This window comes from Diceros bicornis, unplaced genomic scaffold, assembly GCF_020826845.1.
Source record: "Diceros bicornis minor isolate mBicDic1 unplaced genomic scaffold, mDicBic1.mat.cur scaffold_67_ctg1, whole genome shotgun sequence".
NCBI lineage: Eukaryota > Metazoa > Chordata > Mammalia > Perissodactyla > Rhinocerotidae > Diceros > Diceros bicornis.
The window spans coordinates 1,000,321-1,013,947 of NW_026691553.1; the positions used below are offsets into that span (position 1 = coordinate 1,000,321).

General features: G+C 65.2%; 1 protein-coding gene across 1 annotated transcript; it reads right to left on the reverse strand.

Annotated features, from left to right (window-relative positions):
- Window positions 1–711: 711 nt before the first annotated feature.
- MEX3D (mex-3 RNA binding family member D) lies at window positions 712–9,810 on the reverse strand. The gene is given in 3 exon segments (XM_058537794.1): window positions 712–2,958; window positions 8,986–9,295; window positions 9,297–9,810. Coding segments are annotated over 3 exon segments (1,986 nt in total). The 5' UTR covers window positions 9,588–9,810; the 3' UTR covers window positions 712–1,573.
- Window positions 9,811–13,627: the final 3,817 nt, after the last annotated feature.

The window sequence follows — 13,627 nt, forward strand, 5'->3', positions numbered from 1 at the left end:
CATGGGCACCCTGACCTCTAGGCTTGCCCTTGGAACATTCCGGGGCCCCTCCCTGTCACCACATCCCACGCCCCACACCCTGCCCTCCATGCACTCCAGAGCATCCTTTCCCTCCTTCAGAATTCTGATGGCACCTGCTGACTGCTGATGGTCCAACTCACAGTCCCCCAGTCCTCTCCCATAGGGCAACCCCAGCCCTGAAGACCCGTGTCTGGCGGCCCCATGGGCCGAGGTCCTCGGCTCCCAGCTAGTCCCTTTGGGGACTGGGAGGCACCAAGGCCCCTCCCTGGAGGGGGATTCCCAGACCTCAGTTTCCCCATCTGCACCATGGCAGGTGGACCCTGTCCTGCAGGGGCTGAGGGGTCCCACACAACCACAGAGCTGGGCAGGCACCCCGGGAAGGGACTGCCTGGCACCACCCCCTCCACATCGGCCACGGCCGGCCCCACGGTTGGCAGCCCCCGGGGCGGAAGTGGGGGACCTGAGCCTCAGGAAAGGGGGGCCTGGCTGGACCACCGCCCCCTGTAGACCCGATGCCCTGGTCTGGAACAGGACACAGCGCCTGACTTTCAGAACAGCTGGGCCCTGGAATCCACGTATCCTGAGCCCTAATTCTGTCATCTGGAAGATGAGGGGGTGACGAGCTGGGTCTGAGCCCCCCTCCCCTGGCCCCTCCCCCGACACCCACACACCCCACACCACACGGAGGGCTCACATGTAGTAAAAAGACTTTATTAAGAAGGCTTTGAAGTCAAAAAATAAAACTCTTGATACAATTTCTGAACCCTTAAGTCAGCTCAGCAAATATATAATCAGTAATTTAGCTGTGTAAGTTTAAAGGTCCCTTACTTTATTTAAAATAAAATATATTTTAGTTCTTAAAATTTATTCCATAAAGTACATATTTCCCTAAAAATTCCCTACATATACACAAGAGGTAAAAAGTAAAAGTTTAAAAAAAAAACAATTTAAAAAAATTTAAAAATTTGACAAGAACCACAGCAGAAGGGATTAATAATTAAAGAAAAAAAAAAAAGTTAGAAATTTCTGGTTGGGACGCCCCTCGCCCCCCGCCCCCCTCCGGCCCGCGCGGCTGACGTTACAAAAGGGGAACCCAAGTCAGCCCCAACAAGGGAGTAAAAACGTCACCCTCCCCCTGGGGAGGTTCCTACGGGGCTGCCACCGCGCGGGAACCGACCGTCACATCAGAATCCCGCCACGTACAAAAAGACAACCGGGAGTTGTAAAAATCGTTTTTGTTTTTTTTCTTAAAAAGATCGCCCTGGAGAGGGGCGTCTTAAATAAAAAGTGCAAGCAGACCATTTCTCTCGGGTTTATTTGAACCTATCGACTCAATACTGCTATTTGTTAAGAACTGAGGTGCCGCTGGGCCGCCGTCTCCACGCCTGGGACCGGAGTTAAAGCTCGTCTGTAAACACTGGCCACGCTGCCCGCCGCCCCCCGGACCTCCGCCCCGCGCCCCTTTCCTCCCGCGCCCCCGGCGCCCTCCCGGAGCGCGCGCGCATGCGCACCCCCGGCGCCCGCGGACGGCCCGGGTGGCCCAAGTGACCCGCTAGGAAAAGATATGAATGGCCTGGGTGGCGGGCGTGCGGCAGGCCGGACACTCGGGCTCGCTCTTGCCGCAGATGCGGACGGCGCAGTCCATGCAGAAGAGGTTGTGGCCACAGGGCACCAGCGCGGCCATCACCTCGCCCTCGGCGCACACCACGCACTCGCGCGCCAGGGCCGGGGCGCCGGGGGCGGCCGGGGCGGGGGGCGCGGACAGCGCGGCCGAGGCCTTGCGGCTGCTTTCGGAGGCGCCCGAGTCCAGGGGGGCGCAGGCGGCGGCTGGGGAGCCGCTGGGCAGCGAGGTGGCCGTGGAGAAGCCGGCGCTGCCGGAGAAGGATGACAGTGCGCTCTGCGGGGCCCGCCAGGGCAGGGCGCCCACCGGGTCGGGGGCGGCGCGCCGGGCCAGCGGGAGCTCCAGGCCCAGGCCGCCGGGCTCGGGCAGCGTGGGCGAGTGGCGCGGGGTGCCGGCCCCACTGCTGCGCCGGGCGCCTGGGGCGGGCGGCCCGGGGGCCCCGTTGACGGCCGAGCAGCCGCTGAAGGCAGGCAGGGGCGCGGTGCGCTCAAAGGGGGCCCAGATGGTGGCCGCGGCGGGCACGGTCAGGTCCAGCGCCAGGAAGTCGAAGCCGAAGTCGCAGTCCTCGGGGGCGGGCGGCCCCGTGGGGGCCCCCGGGCCGTCCCCGCCGAAGGTGAAGCCCCCGTTGCCGGATCCGCCGTAGGGGCTGGAAGGGCCCGCGTCCGGCACCGGCGGCCCCCCGCGGCTGCCCGCGTAGAAGGCCTCGGGGCCCCCCGGAGCGCCCAGGGCGCCGTCCCCGCGGAGGCCGGCCGTGGGCGCGGGGGGCCGCCGGCCCGGGTTGGGGGCTTTGGCCCAGAGGCCAGCGGCTGCGCCGAGCAGGTCCAGGCAGACGTCGGTGCCATTGGCATGGAAGTCGCTGTCGGGGCCCGCGTCGGTGAAGGCGCCCGTGCGCAGCGTGATGTGCGCCTCGATCTCCTCGCGCGCCCGGTCCACGTTCTCGGGCATGCCCGTCACGGCGAACACCGGCTCCTTGTCGCGCCCGGGCGTCACGATGTACGTGTGCGTCCGCTGCTGGATGCGCTTGATGGTGGCGCCCTTGGGCCCCACCACGAGCCCCACCACGCGGTAGGGCACGCGCACCTGGATGGTGGTCTGTCCCGGCAGGTTGGGCGGGCCCTGCGCGGAGCCGGGCAGCCCGCCGGCCTTGCTGCGCGTGGCGCGGATGACGGAGAAGTGCTCGGCGGCCGACAGGATCTCGCGCTTGGCCATCTCCACATCCTCCTTCCGGCCCGTCACAATGAACACCGGCTCCTCCCCGCGCACCGGCGTCTTGATGTACGTGTTCGTCTTGGCGCGCAGAGCCTTGATCTTGCACCCTGGGGAAGGGGTGGGGGGGAGACACACGGTCAGGGTGGGGACCCCTCCCCAGGACAGCCCCTCCCGGCAGCGACTACAGGGACCAGCAGCGCCCAGGGCTGGGAGCCTCCGCCTCCTGGCTGTGCCCTTGTTGGCTTTATCCTCACACACCATGTCCCTCCATCCCTCCTAGGGCCTCAGTTTCCCCTCTGGTCCTGGGGGGGGCAAAAAGGCAAGGAGGACCGTGTAGGTTGAATATTGTCCCCCAAAATTCACATCCACCCGGAACCTCAGAATTGGATCTTATTTGGAAATAGGGTCTTTGCTGATGTAATAGTTAAAAAGAGGTTGCACTGGAGGAGGGTGGTCCTGAAGCCAATGACTGGTGTCCTTACAAGAAGAGGAACACACAGAGACAGAGAAGATGGCTGTATGAAGGCGGACACAGCAACTGGAACGATGTGGCTCCAAGCCAAGGGACACGAAGGACTGCTGGCTGCCACCAGAAGCCAGGAGACGCACGGAACAGACTGTCCCCTCCAGTGTCAGGGATGGCAGCCCTGCCGACACCCTGATCTCAGAGATCCATCCTCCAGAACCCGGAGAGTCCATTTCTGCTGTTCCAGGCAGCCGGTTTGTTATGTCAGCCCCGGGACACTAATGCAGACCCTCTGACACCAGCTCCCCAAATGACAGGCAAGGAAACCGAGGCTCAGACTATGGAAACGGCCTCTGATCTTCTGACCAAGCGACCCTCCCCTGACAGCAGATTCCTGGGCCCCAAGTCAGGATGCCTCCAAGGCCCCCAGTGGTCCCGGCCTCAGAGGAGATGCTTGGGGACATGGCAACGTGGCTTCCTCGTTGCTGGCTGGGCTGGGGCCGACCCCACAGAAGAGACAGGAGTGTCTGTGAGTGTGTGTGTGGTCGATCCTGCAGGGTCCCTGACTGTGCACTTCACCTGGTGTCTAGGGGGCACAGGAGTGGCTGCAGGGTCTCCACAAACGGCAGCTGCCCCTGCAACATCTAGGCCCACCCAGGTCCCTGCCACCACACCCCACCCCCGGGCCTTTCGAGACGGCTTGAGCCTGGGCTCAAGCCTGGGCGCAGGAGTCCGGGAGAGCCCCCTCCGGGCTCTGGGGAGGCTGGAGGGACACAGGGACATTGTTTCCACACAAACAGAGGGCAGCATTGAGAGCGACAACAGTGTTGCTAACTTCTCCAGCAGCGGAAGATACAAAGTTAGCATGACCAGTCAAAGAGATGGTGCCTGGCCGGGGGGCTGCTCCATGCGAGGGGACGCCGGGAGGTGGCAGGAGGTGTCCCGGGGGCAGCCTCACCCCAGCCCAGGGAGGGCAGCAGCCCCCCATCCAGGGCTTTGAGCAAAAGTGGCCGGTGAGTCAGGAGCAGAAATCTCCTGGGGCAGGCGGGGAGGGGCCGCTTTCCTCCACCTCCGGCCTCGCCTCCTGGGTCCCAGCCACTCCCCCCACGCCCAGACCCCGGTCCTCCCCATCGTCGGCTGTCCTCCCCATACTCCTCATTGGCAGCCTCCAAACCCACCCTGATCCCGCTTTCCCGCCTGACCTGCAGCTGCCCCACAGCTGGCCCGGCCTCCATTCCTAGGGGATTGTCTCCTCCCTATCTGGCAGCTCTCAAATCACACACACCTGTCCTGTCCCCCTCCTGCAGCTCCCCTGCCCTGGCCACGCTTTTCCCACACATGACATTTCCCACCTGTAAGCTTCATATCGCCCCCATCCCCGTCTTCTCCCTCTGTGTTAAATCACAGCCCAGTGCTCCCTCCTCCAGGAAGTACACCCTGACTGCACCAGGTCAGGCTCTGCACACACTCTGAGTTTCTCCTCACACCGCACACCTGACTTTCTGAACTCCCTGAGGCTGGGGACTGTGCTATAAGGGCTGGTGCTCTGGGGATCGCCTTGGGCACTTGAGGGACCTTCCTGTGCCTCAGTGTCCTCAAGGAGGGCAGAAACAGACCTGGCTCACAGGTTTGGGGCAGAACCCCATGGGCTATGGCCCGGCCGGGGGCCCCAGGCAGGCTGCTTGCCCTCGTGGGTCTCGAGGGAAATTGATGGGAGGGTGACAACCTCACGGGAAGCGTTTGCTTCTGGCAGAGCCGCCATGAGAGGGAAGCCAGCCCCTGAGAAACGGCAGGGGATTTGCCAACGTGGGGTGGGGGGGACAACACCCAGACAGGGGCTCCGCTGGCTCTGCACTTCAGCCGTGACACTAGTTCACCCCCAAACCCCACCCACACCAAAACCCCAAGAGGGGACAGAACTGGGGGGGGGACTGCCCAGTCTGGGAAAGCGGGGTTCCAGCAGTGACCCCGGCCACACTCCTGCCCCAGTGGGGATGACACAGTGAGGCAAGAGTGGGTGGTGACAGGGGGCCGAGTCCCACACCCGGGGGGACCCCTGGGGGCTACCACTGATCGGTGGGCACTGGCTGAAATGCAGATTCCTGGGTCCTGCCCCCAAGCTTCCAACTCAGAGCCTGGAGGGCCTGGGAATGTGGGTGACCACCCCAGAGGCTCGCTCTGCTCTGCCTCCGCAACCCCCACCCCATTGCAGCCCGACCCTCCCCTCAAAGGGGCGGGGCCCTGGGTCCCCAAGCAGAGCCTTGGTCTCCCATGGCTCACATGACCCCATTGTGGAGCCCCGCCCCCAGGGAGCCCACGCAGGTGACCACGGGCCACGCTTATGAACAAAACCTCGAGACTTCAAGGGGGAGCCAAGGGGCCGCCCTGGGAAGGGGGACATGTGTGGGGGGAGGGAACAGCAGGGGCAGAGTTCTGGAAGTGGAGACGGGGCTGGGACAAGTTGCCACCGTGAAGTCAGTCCCACACTCCTGGGACCCCTACCCCGTGGGGTGCTGTCCCCAAAGCAGGGCCAAAGTGGGCTGCAGTCCAGGCTGCGCCACGTCACAGAAGGGTGTCTGTGAAACAGGGACATGGAAAGCCCCCCTCGCAGGCAGGGTAGGGCGCGTCCACACTGCCAACACAAGGACCCCCCCAAACTGGGCCCGGAAACCCTTTTCTCTCTATGGCCCACAGTGGACAGAGAGGAGCACAAGGCGTGGACCCCACCAACACCTCTGCAGTGAGGCCTGCAGGGGCGGGGCCGGGCACGGGAGGGACAGAGGCGGCCCACTGCCAAGGAGGACAGTAGGAGGCCACTGTCCTCGGTCTGACAAGAGCAGAGATGGACGAGACCCAGGTGGCCGCCAGTCCCAGCCCCACCTTCAGCACCATCCATTCACTCATCCGTGACTAAAGACCCACTGTGTGCAGAAGATCTACTATGCGCGGGGAGCCCAGCCGGGCACAGACATGACATGCCCCGGGCCAGCGAGGGGGGCCCGGGAGGGTCACACCCACGGCAAGTGTGGAGTGGCCCCGGAAGACCCTTGCTGACTGGCTGGAGGGAGGTACCCACCTCGCATCCTTTCAAAGTCCCCTCTTCTCCCGTCCATAAAATGGAGCTTTGCAAGGTGGGAAGTTGTTCCCCGGCTCTCCTCTGTTCCCTGTGGTGCAGGCAGAGCCCACGAGACTTGGAGTCAAATCCCAGCCCGGACAACCCGGTTTTGGCCCGAGGCTGCCTCCTGCAGCCTGGTCTTCCCATCTGTGACCGAGAGCTACAGGATCTTCTGGGAAGTGGGGGGATCTCGGGCAGGGCTCAGCGAGATGGGGCAGGTCGAGCTCCTGTGCGGGGTACCTGAGAGCTCTCGGGTTGTAACCGCCCACCCTGTGCCCAGAAGGGGCAGGGACCCATTCTAGGAACAAGAAAACTGAGGCTGGGAGAACAGCCAAGCGATGTCAGGGGAAGGGTCCACCCCGGCTCCACGTGACTCTGGTCTGGCTAGGCGGGGGAGCGGCGGCCCTGAACCTGGGGTTTGACAGAAAGGATGAGGAGCTGGGGCCGGGGCCCTGGCCGCTGTAGTGGGAGAGGCCGAGCAGTAGGCAGGGGCTGGCTTCCCCGGCATGGAGAGTGGGGTGGGTGATGGGAGGGAGGGAGGGGCAGGGCTGGGCCACCAAGAGTCTTCCAAGGTGTGCTTGAACCGTGTGAGAGAAGATGGGAGCCACAGATGGTTCTAGAGCCGGGGAGATGCCAACCTGTCCTGACTTTCACACTCCCCTCCCTGGTACGTCCTGCACTCACTTACTGTGAGCCAGCCTGGAGCTGGGAACCGAACCAGAGAACCCTCACGTCAACCCCAAGGAGGTGCCGACCCCCCATCACAAAGAGGGGCTCTCATTTGTCCGGGGTCACAGGGCTGCCTGCCTGCAGGATGAGCCCTCAGGACCCACCGTACCCCCCAGAGCGTGCCTTGCTGTCAGCCACCAGCAACAACCCAGGCCAGCACCCAGGAAAGGGTGCCAAATGCACACCCGGCCTGATGCCCCAGGTCCACTTCTGCCCCAAAACTGCTCAGCCCAAGGCCACGGGTTCGACGACCCCCTGACTCCCACCACCACCCGTGTGCACCCAGCCTCTCCGGAAGGACCCTCGGGAGCCAGGATACCCGCGTTCACACAGAACACACCCTCACGCTCCCCTGCTGGCAGATCACCCCAGTGACTTTGGGCAAGTGCCCCCAGGCCTCGGTTTCCACCTCTGACCCCCGCAGGCTGCCGGATGCTCAGCACACGGGCAGCCGTCTCATTTCACGTCCCAATGCGGTTACGGGGGCCGGGGTGGGAACAGGGGTCCTAAATAGTTGGGCAGCAACAGGGTGGCAGAGGGGAACTGTCCAGCCTGGCGCCACTGTGCCTACCCGGGGAGGCGGCCAGCAGGGCTCAGAGAACCAGCCGCCCCTCCCGGCTGCCATGCCTGACGGCCAGTCCCTCGGCCCAGCGCTACGCCTGGCTCTCCGTGTCCACACGTGGTGAGGACAGAGGAAAGGCTGAACGCCCCTGCACTCGAAGCCGTTGGGCTTGCTAGCCAAACCGCCCCACCCGCCGGAACTAGAGGGCGGTGTCCAGGGCATCCCTGTCCTCCTCCGCCCGCAGTGGTGTGGGCACCGGGTCACCTTGCGATTCAAGCCCCTCACACTCTCCCCAGCTCCTGTTACCAAGGGCCCAGAAACAGGAACCCCAGTCTGAGCATCCTGCGGCCCCTCCTCCAGCCCTGCCCAGGCCCCACCCCAAGTTCTAGAACCTGGCTGATCAGCAAGGAGCTGGGAGCCGGGAAGGGGGCCCCGGGCAGGAGAGCAGGAGAAAGTTGAGGCCGGTGGGCAGGCGGTGAACAGGGTGGGTGGGTGTGTGCCGGGCCGGGCACTGCCCACCACCCGCCCGCCCCGCAGCTCCAGGGCCAATGAGCGGCGGCCAGCCTGATGTCACCCTGCGAATCTCAGCCTGGCTCTCTAACAAAGAGAACAATGGGGCGGCCACAGGGACGCTCCACCAATGCGGCTGCCGGGACCCCCCACACCCTGGGCCTGCTGCCAGCCGGCCTGCCAGGGGAGGGCTGTGGGGTGGGACCCCAGCAGCAGGATTTACAGCTAGTCCTTACCCACGCCCCCAAAACCCTGACTTGGAGCTGAGAGCCGGGTAGGGGTCCTCTCTCATCCTGTCCTGACCCCACCCCCAGTCGGGCCCCCAAGCTGGCAATTAGAGATGTAGCCTCTTTGTGCGGCCAAACTTCTCTCCTGACCCTGCCCAGACGCCCCCCACCCAAGACGCTCCCCCAACCCCAGCCTGCCCCGCCCCATGCCTGTTTTGGATGTGGAGGAGAACCCACCGCCCAGCCCGGCCCCTGGTCCCTGGGACGCCACGGCTGGCGGCCAGGGCCTGTGCAGCGGCGCGCGCACAGGAGCCTTTCCGGGCTGGAGGCGCCCAGACAAAGGCTGCGGCGGGGCCGGGGCGCAAAGGGGAGGCGCGCGGGCTGCGCCCAACTTTCTCCTGCGGCCGGCGGCAGGACAAAGGCGTACAGGCGGCCACCGAGGCCGGAGCCCACGCGTCCGGCCCCCTCCCCGGGGCGAGCGGCGCGGGGACCCCCGGGGCGGCGCCCCCGACGGCGGCCACTCACCCTGGCGGCCCACGATCTCGGCGACGTGCTCGGAGCTGGGCACCGGCACGCACTCGGTCATGTTCACGCTCTTCTTGCGGCTGCCGATCACGCTCATCTGCTCGGCCAGCAGCGTCGGGGGGCCCAGGCCCGCGGGGTGGGGCGCGAAGCCCGCGAACACGTCGGGCGGCGACGGCCGGGGCGGCGGCGGCGGCGGGGGGCTCACGTCGGGCTCCAGCAGCGGCAGCGGGCCCGGGGCCACGGCCACCACGGGCGCGCCCGTCTCCTGCCCGTCGGGGGGCGCGGGCTCGGCCGCCGCCCCGCCGTCCGCGACCCCCCGCCGCCGCCGCCGCGCCGTCCCCGCCGCCCGCGGCCGCCCCCTCCTCGTCCGGGCCGCCCGCGCCCCCCAGCCCGAGCGCCGAGAGCTGGTCCAGCGCCAGGCGCAGCGCGGCGGCCGCGTCGTCGGGCTCGGGCGGCGGGGGCGCGGGCGCGGCCTCCTCGGCGCCCTCGGGGGGTGGGGGCGGCGGCGGGGGGCCCGGGCTGGGGTCCCCGCCGGCCGCCGCCCCGACCCCGCCGCCGCCCGCGCCCCCGCCGCCGTCGGGCTGGCCCGGGGAGCTGGGCATGGCGGCGCTAGCGCGCGGGCCCGCGCTCCTGCCTCTCGGCCGCCGGCCGCCCGCGCCGCCGCCGCCGCCCGCGCCGCCGCCCTCCGCCTCTGAGAGCTGGGCCGCCGGCCGCCGGCATCCAGCGGCGGGGCGGGGGGCGCGGCGCGGCGGGCGGGCGGCGCGGGGCTGCTCGGGGCGCGGGCGGCGGCGCGCGGCTGCTTGCTCCTCGGCGGCGGCGGCGGGCTCGGAGGCGGCGGCGGCGGCGCGGACGCTCCTTCCCTCCCGCCCTCCCGCCGCCTCCCTCCGGCCGCCCCGCCCCGGCCCCGCCCCCGTGACGCGCGCCCGGCCAACAATGGGGCGCCGGGCAGGGCGCACGCGCGGGGCGGGGCGCGGTCACGTGGGCGCGGGCACCCCCGCCGCGGGCGCTCGAGCGGGGACCTGCGCGCTCGCACGTGCGGCGCGGCCGCAGGTAGGTGGCCGCGGGCCCCGGCCCGAGAGCGTCCGGCCTCCCCGCGCCAGGGTCCCTCGGTGCGCCCAGGCGCCCGCCCCTGTCCCGCCCCAGGGTCCCTCTCCCCAGGGCCGCTCGCGACCCGCCGGGCCTTCGGTCTCCCGCCCCCTTTGCCCGCACGCACCTGATCCCCGCGGGCTCCCCGGGGAGGTCACGGGCACCCACAGCCCCCAGCACCGGAGGGTGCCCCGAGCCCGAGGCTGCGCCACGTGGGTGGTGCTTCCCGGCTTGGGCTGCTTTCTGCCGACCCTCCTTCTCCTGGCTGTCGCCCTGCCCTGCAGGCCCCTAGGGCAGCCCAGCGTGCCCACCTCCAGGCTACCCTGTCTCTGCGGCCCTTCCAGCTGCCCTTCCGGCCTTCTGTTCTCCTTGGGGGGATGGTGCCCTCCGCTTTACCTCTATGGGATTTCTCATGATAGGAGAGTGGAGGATGGACCCCGCGGGGAGGGGACCCTGGCCCAGGTCTCTGCCTGGCTGTATAACCTCCGGCCAACTGCCCGGTCTCTCTAGGTGGGAGAGGGGCGCCCTGCCCCTTTTGTCTCACACTGGCCCCTCTGCCTGTGTCCACCACCAGCTTTACCCCACGTGGTCCCCCCATGTAGTCCCTCAGCCACGGCTGGACTGGCCTTCTGGGCCAGTCACTTCTCCCCACAGGTGTCCCCCATTAAAGCCCTCACTGCCAGCCTTGGTCCCTGTGCCTGGAACCCTTCCCCTTCCTAAAGTGTCTCTCCTGACCCCCGGTCACGTCCAGCCCAAGTTCCTCTCTTGGAGTCCAGGATTTCTCTTCTGTGCACTTGAACGCCTGGAAGTGTTAATTACTTCCTGATAACTTATGTCTGTCCCCTCCGCCAGGACGAAGCTCGGGAGGGCAGCACCGGGTCTGCTCAACACTCCATGTAGTTGACCAGCATCCCCCTACCTCCCCATGTTCCAGCCACAGGCCTTGTCCCCATCTCCCCACAGAAACGTCTGCTGGCTGTCGCTGGTACTCCAGGCCCAGCATGGCCTGCCCTCACCCACCTGGGCCGCCTCAAGTCCCCCTCGCACCCCCTGCGAGCAGTCACTGTGGCTGCCCTTCCTCAGGGCCAGGCCTCGGCACATGCTCGTCCCCCTTCCTGGGGCCCCACCCCGGGTGGAATCAGGTGGGCTGCTCTATGGTGTGCGAAACAAAAGGATCCTGGGGGGTCAGTGCTGAGAAAGCGGCTCGTCTGGGGCAGGGAGAGATCAGGAATGGAGAACAGGGTGTTCGAGCCAGGGAAAGGGGAATAATATTGGGCCTTTGGTGGTGACCATGGGGAACAGGCCTGGAGAGCCACCTGCGCTGGGATGCACCTCTGTGGGGGTCGTGCACGCACACGTGTGTTCCTTAAAGCACCCCTGACCTCCAGTCCCGGGGAGAGGTCTTCAGGCAAGCCGGGTGCTGGGTGGCTGTGTCCCGGGGCCAGGTACTTGTCCTCTGGATGGCCTTCCTTTCCCTGCCGGGCTGTTCTGCTTTCCGGTTTCTCCTTGCAGGCCCCACTCACACTTCCCTCCCTCTGGGGGACTTGTGGGGGTGGGGAGGCAGTGTCTGAGGATGAGGGAGACACTGAAATACAGACAGGCCTGGGGGGAGCTGCCCCCACCCCAGCTCACGGCTGCCACCTGGAGACACCGGGGCACCAGAGGGGACATGGACTCTGCTCATGGCACAGCGTCCAGTCAACAGGAGGCTGAAGAAGGATGAGAGAGAACAAGAGAGGCCTTGAGAGTGAACAGTGAACTTCCCAGGAGCTGGAAGGAAGACTTCAGCAGGAGGTTGGAAGATTCAAGTCAGAAATGTCCCAAGTCACCCAGAAGGACAGGTCGAAACTGGGAGGACAGAGAAAAGAGAGGCGCCATTGGAGAGTTCCAGAGAGGACAGAGGGAAAACGGAGGGACGTTGTCCAAGAAATAATGGAAGGGGACTGTGCGTCCAGTGTCTCCAAAGAGCTAGGGCCCCACAGCTTGTCCTGGGCACACATGTTAGGGGTCCTGGGACCCCTAAACGCTTCGGTCACATTCCACAGGATCAGGAAGGAGAAGGCCAGGCTCCTGGGGGAAGTGATGGCTGACCCCCAGGTGGTCACACATTGGCTTAGCATACTGCAGGATGGACTCCAGCAAAACAAGGGGGTAGGGGCCGCCCCGTGGCTTGGCGGTTAAGTGCACGCGCTCCGCTGCTGGCGGCCCGGGCCCAGGGTTCGCGCACCGACACACCGCTTCTCTGGCCGTGCTGAGGCCGCGTCTCACATACAGCAACTAGAAGGATGTGCAACTATGACATACAACTATCTACTGGGGCTTTGGGGGAAAAATAAATAAAATTATTAAAAAAAAAAAAACAAGGGGCTAAGTAGATGAAGAAATAGGTGCTCACAGGAAGGTGAGGGAAGGGAAGCGGGGCTGGGGGATCACCCAAGGGGTTTGTGGTGAAGGACCATTGAGGGTGTGGGGGGAACCGTGCGGCCATTGGGAGCAAAGGTGACTGCCGCTTTATAAAGGAGGCTGTTGGGCGACAGATGGACAGAGGGATGGGGAGTGGAGCTAGGAAGCCAGGAACAGGGTCTCCAGAGTCTTGATGTCAGCATAGAGTCGGGGATGTGTGAACACAGACCTGTCTGGTGTTTGCATGGATTTGTGGATAATGGCCCTGTGGTGACGCGCTTTGAAAGTCCTTTTAGAACTGTAAGTGTGCTTTGAAATGCACCAGAAATAAGGTGGGGTGAGGGATGGACCGAGAGGTGGAGAGATGGACAGACACGGAAGCCCAAGGAGAATGGTGATGGTGGACTCTAGAGCAGGTCTCCCCCAGGCACTGCGGACATCGGGGCCAGGGCGTTCTCTGGGGCGGCGGGGGGGGGGGGTCCTGGGCGTTGTGCGGGGTTGAGCAGCATCCCTGGCCCCACCTGCTCGATGCCAGGAGCCTAGCAGTCCAAAATCAAGGTGTCGCAGGGCTGTGCTCTCCGGAGGCTCCAGGAGAGAATCCTTCTTGTCTCTCCCAGCTTCTGGGGGTCCAGCAATCCTTGGCTTGTGGCCGCATCCCTCCAGTCTCTGTGTCCTCACGTGGCCATCTCCCTGTGCGTCTGTGCCCAAATTTCCGTCTTGCAAGGACACCGCCATTGCAAAGACCCTATTTCCAAGTAAGGTCACATTCACAGCTTTAGGGATTGGGACACGGACCTATGCTTTTTTTGGCGACGCAATGCAACCCACGGCACTTCCCCAAGCAGGAAAGCCAGGAACATCTTCAGACACGTTCCCTGGGTGCAGAATCACCCCGGCTGAGAACCACGTACTCCCGTGCCCGCCCATCTGGAGTTGGTGTTGGTGGCAGGCACACGATGGTCGCTGTAAAATTCTTTCCGCTCTGCTGTGCGTCTGAAGATTCTAGTAGGGTGTGGGAATGAAATAATACGGAGCAGGGTGGGGGGTCTAGGGGGTGACGAGGGCCGCGAGCATCGTTCGTGGGGTGGGTGTTGTCACACAGGCTTCATTTGTCTGTTTGGTGTATTTTGAAACCTTCCACAATAAAAATATC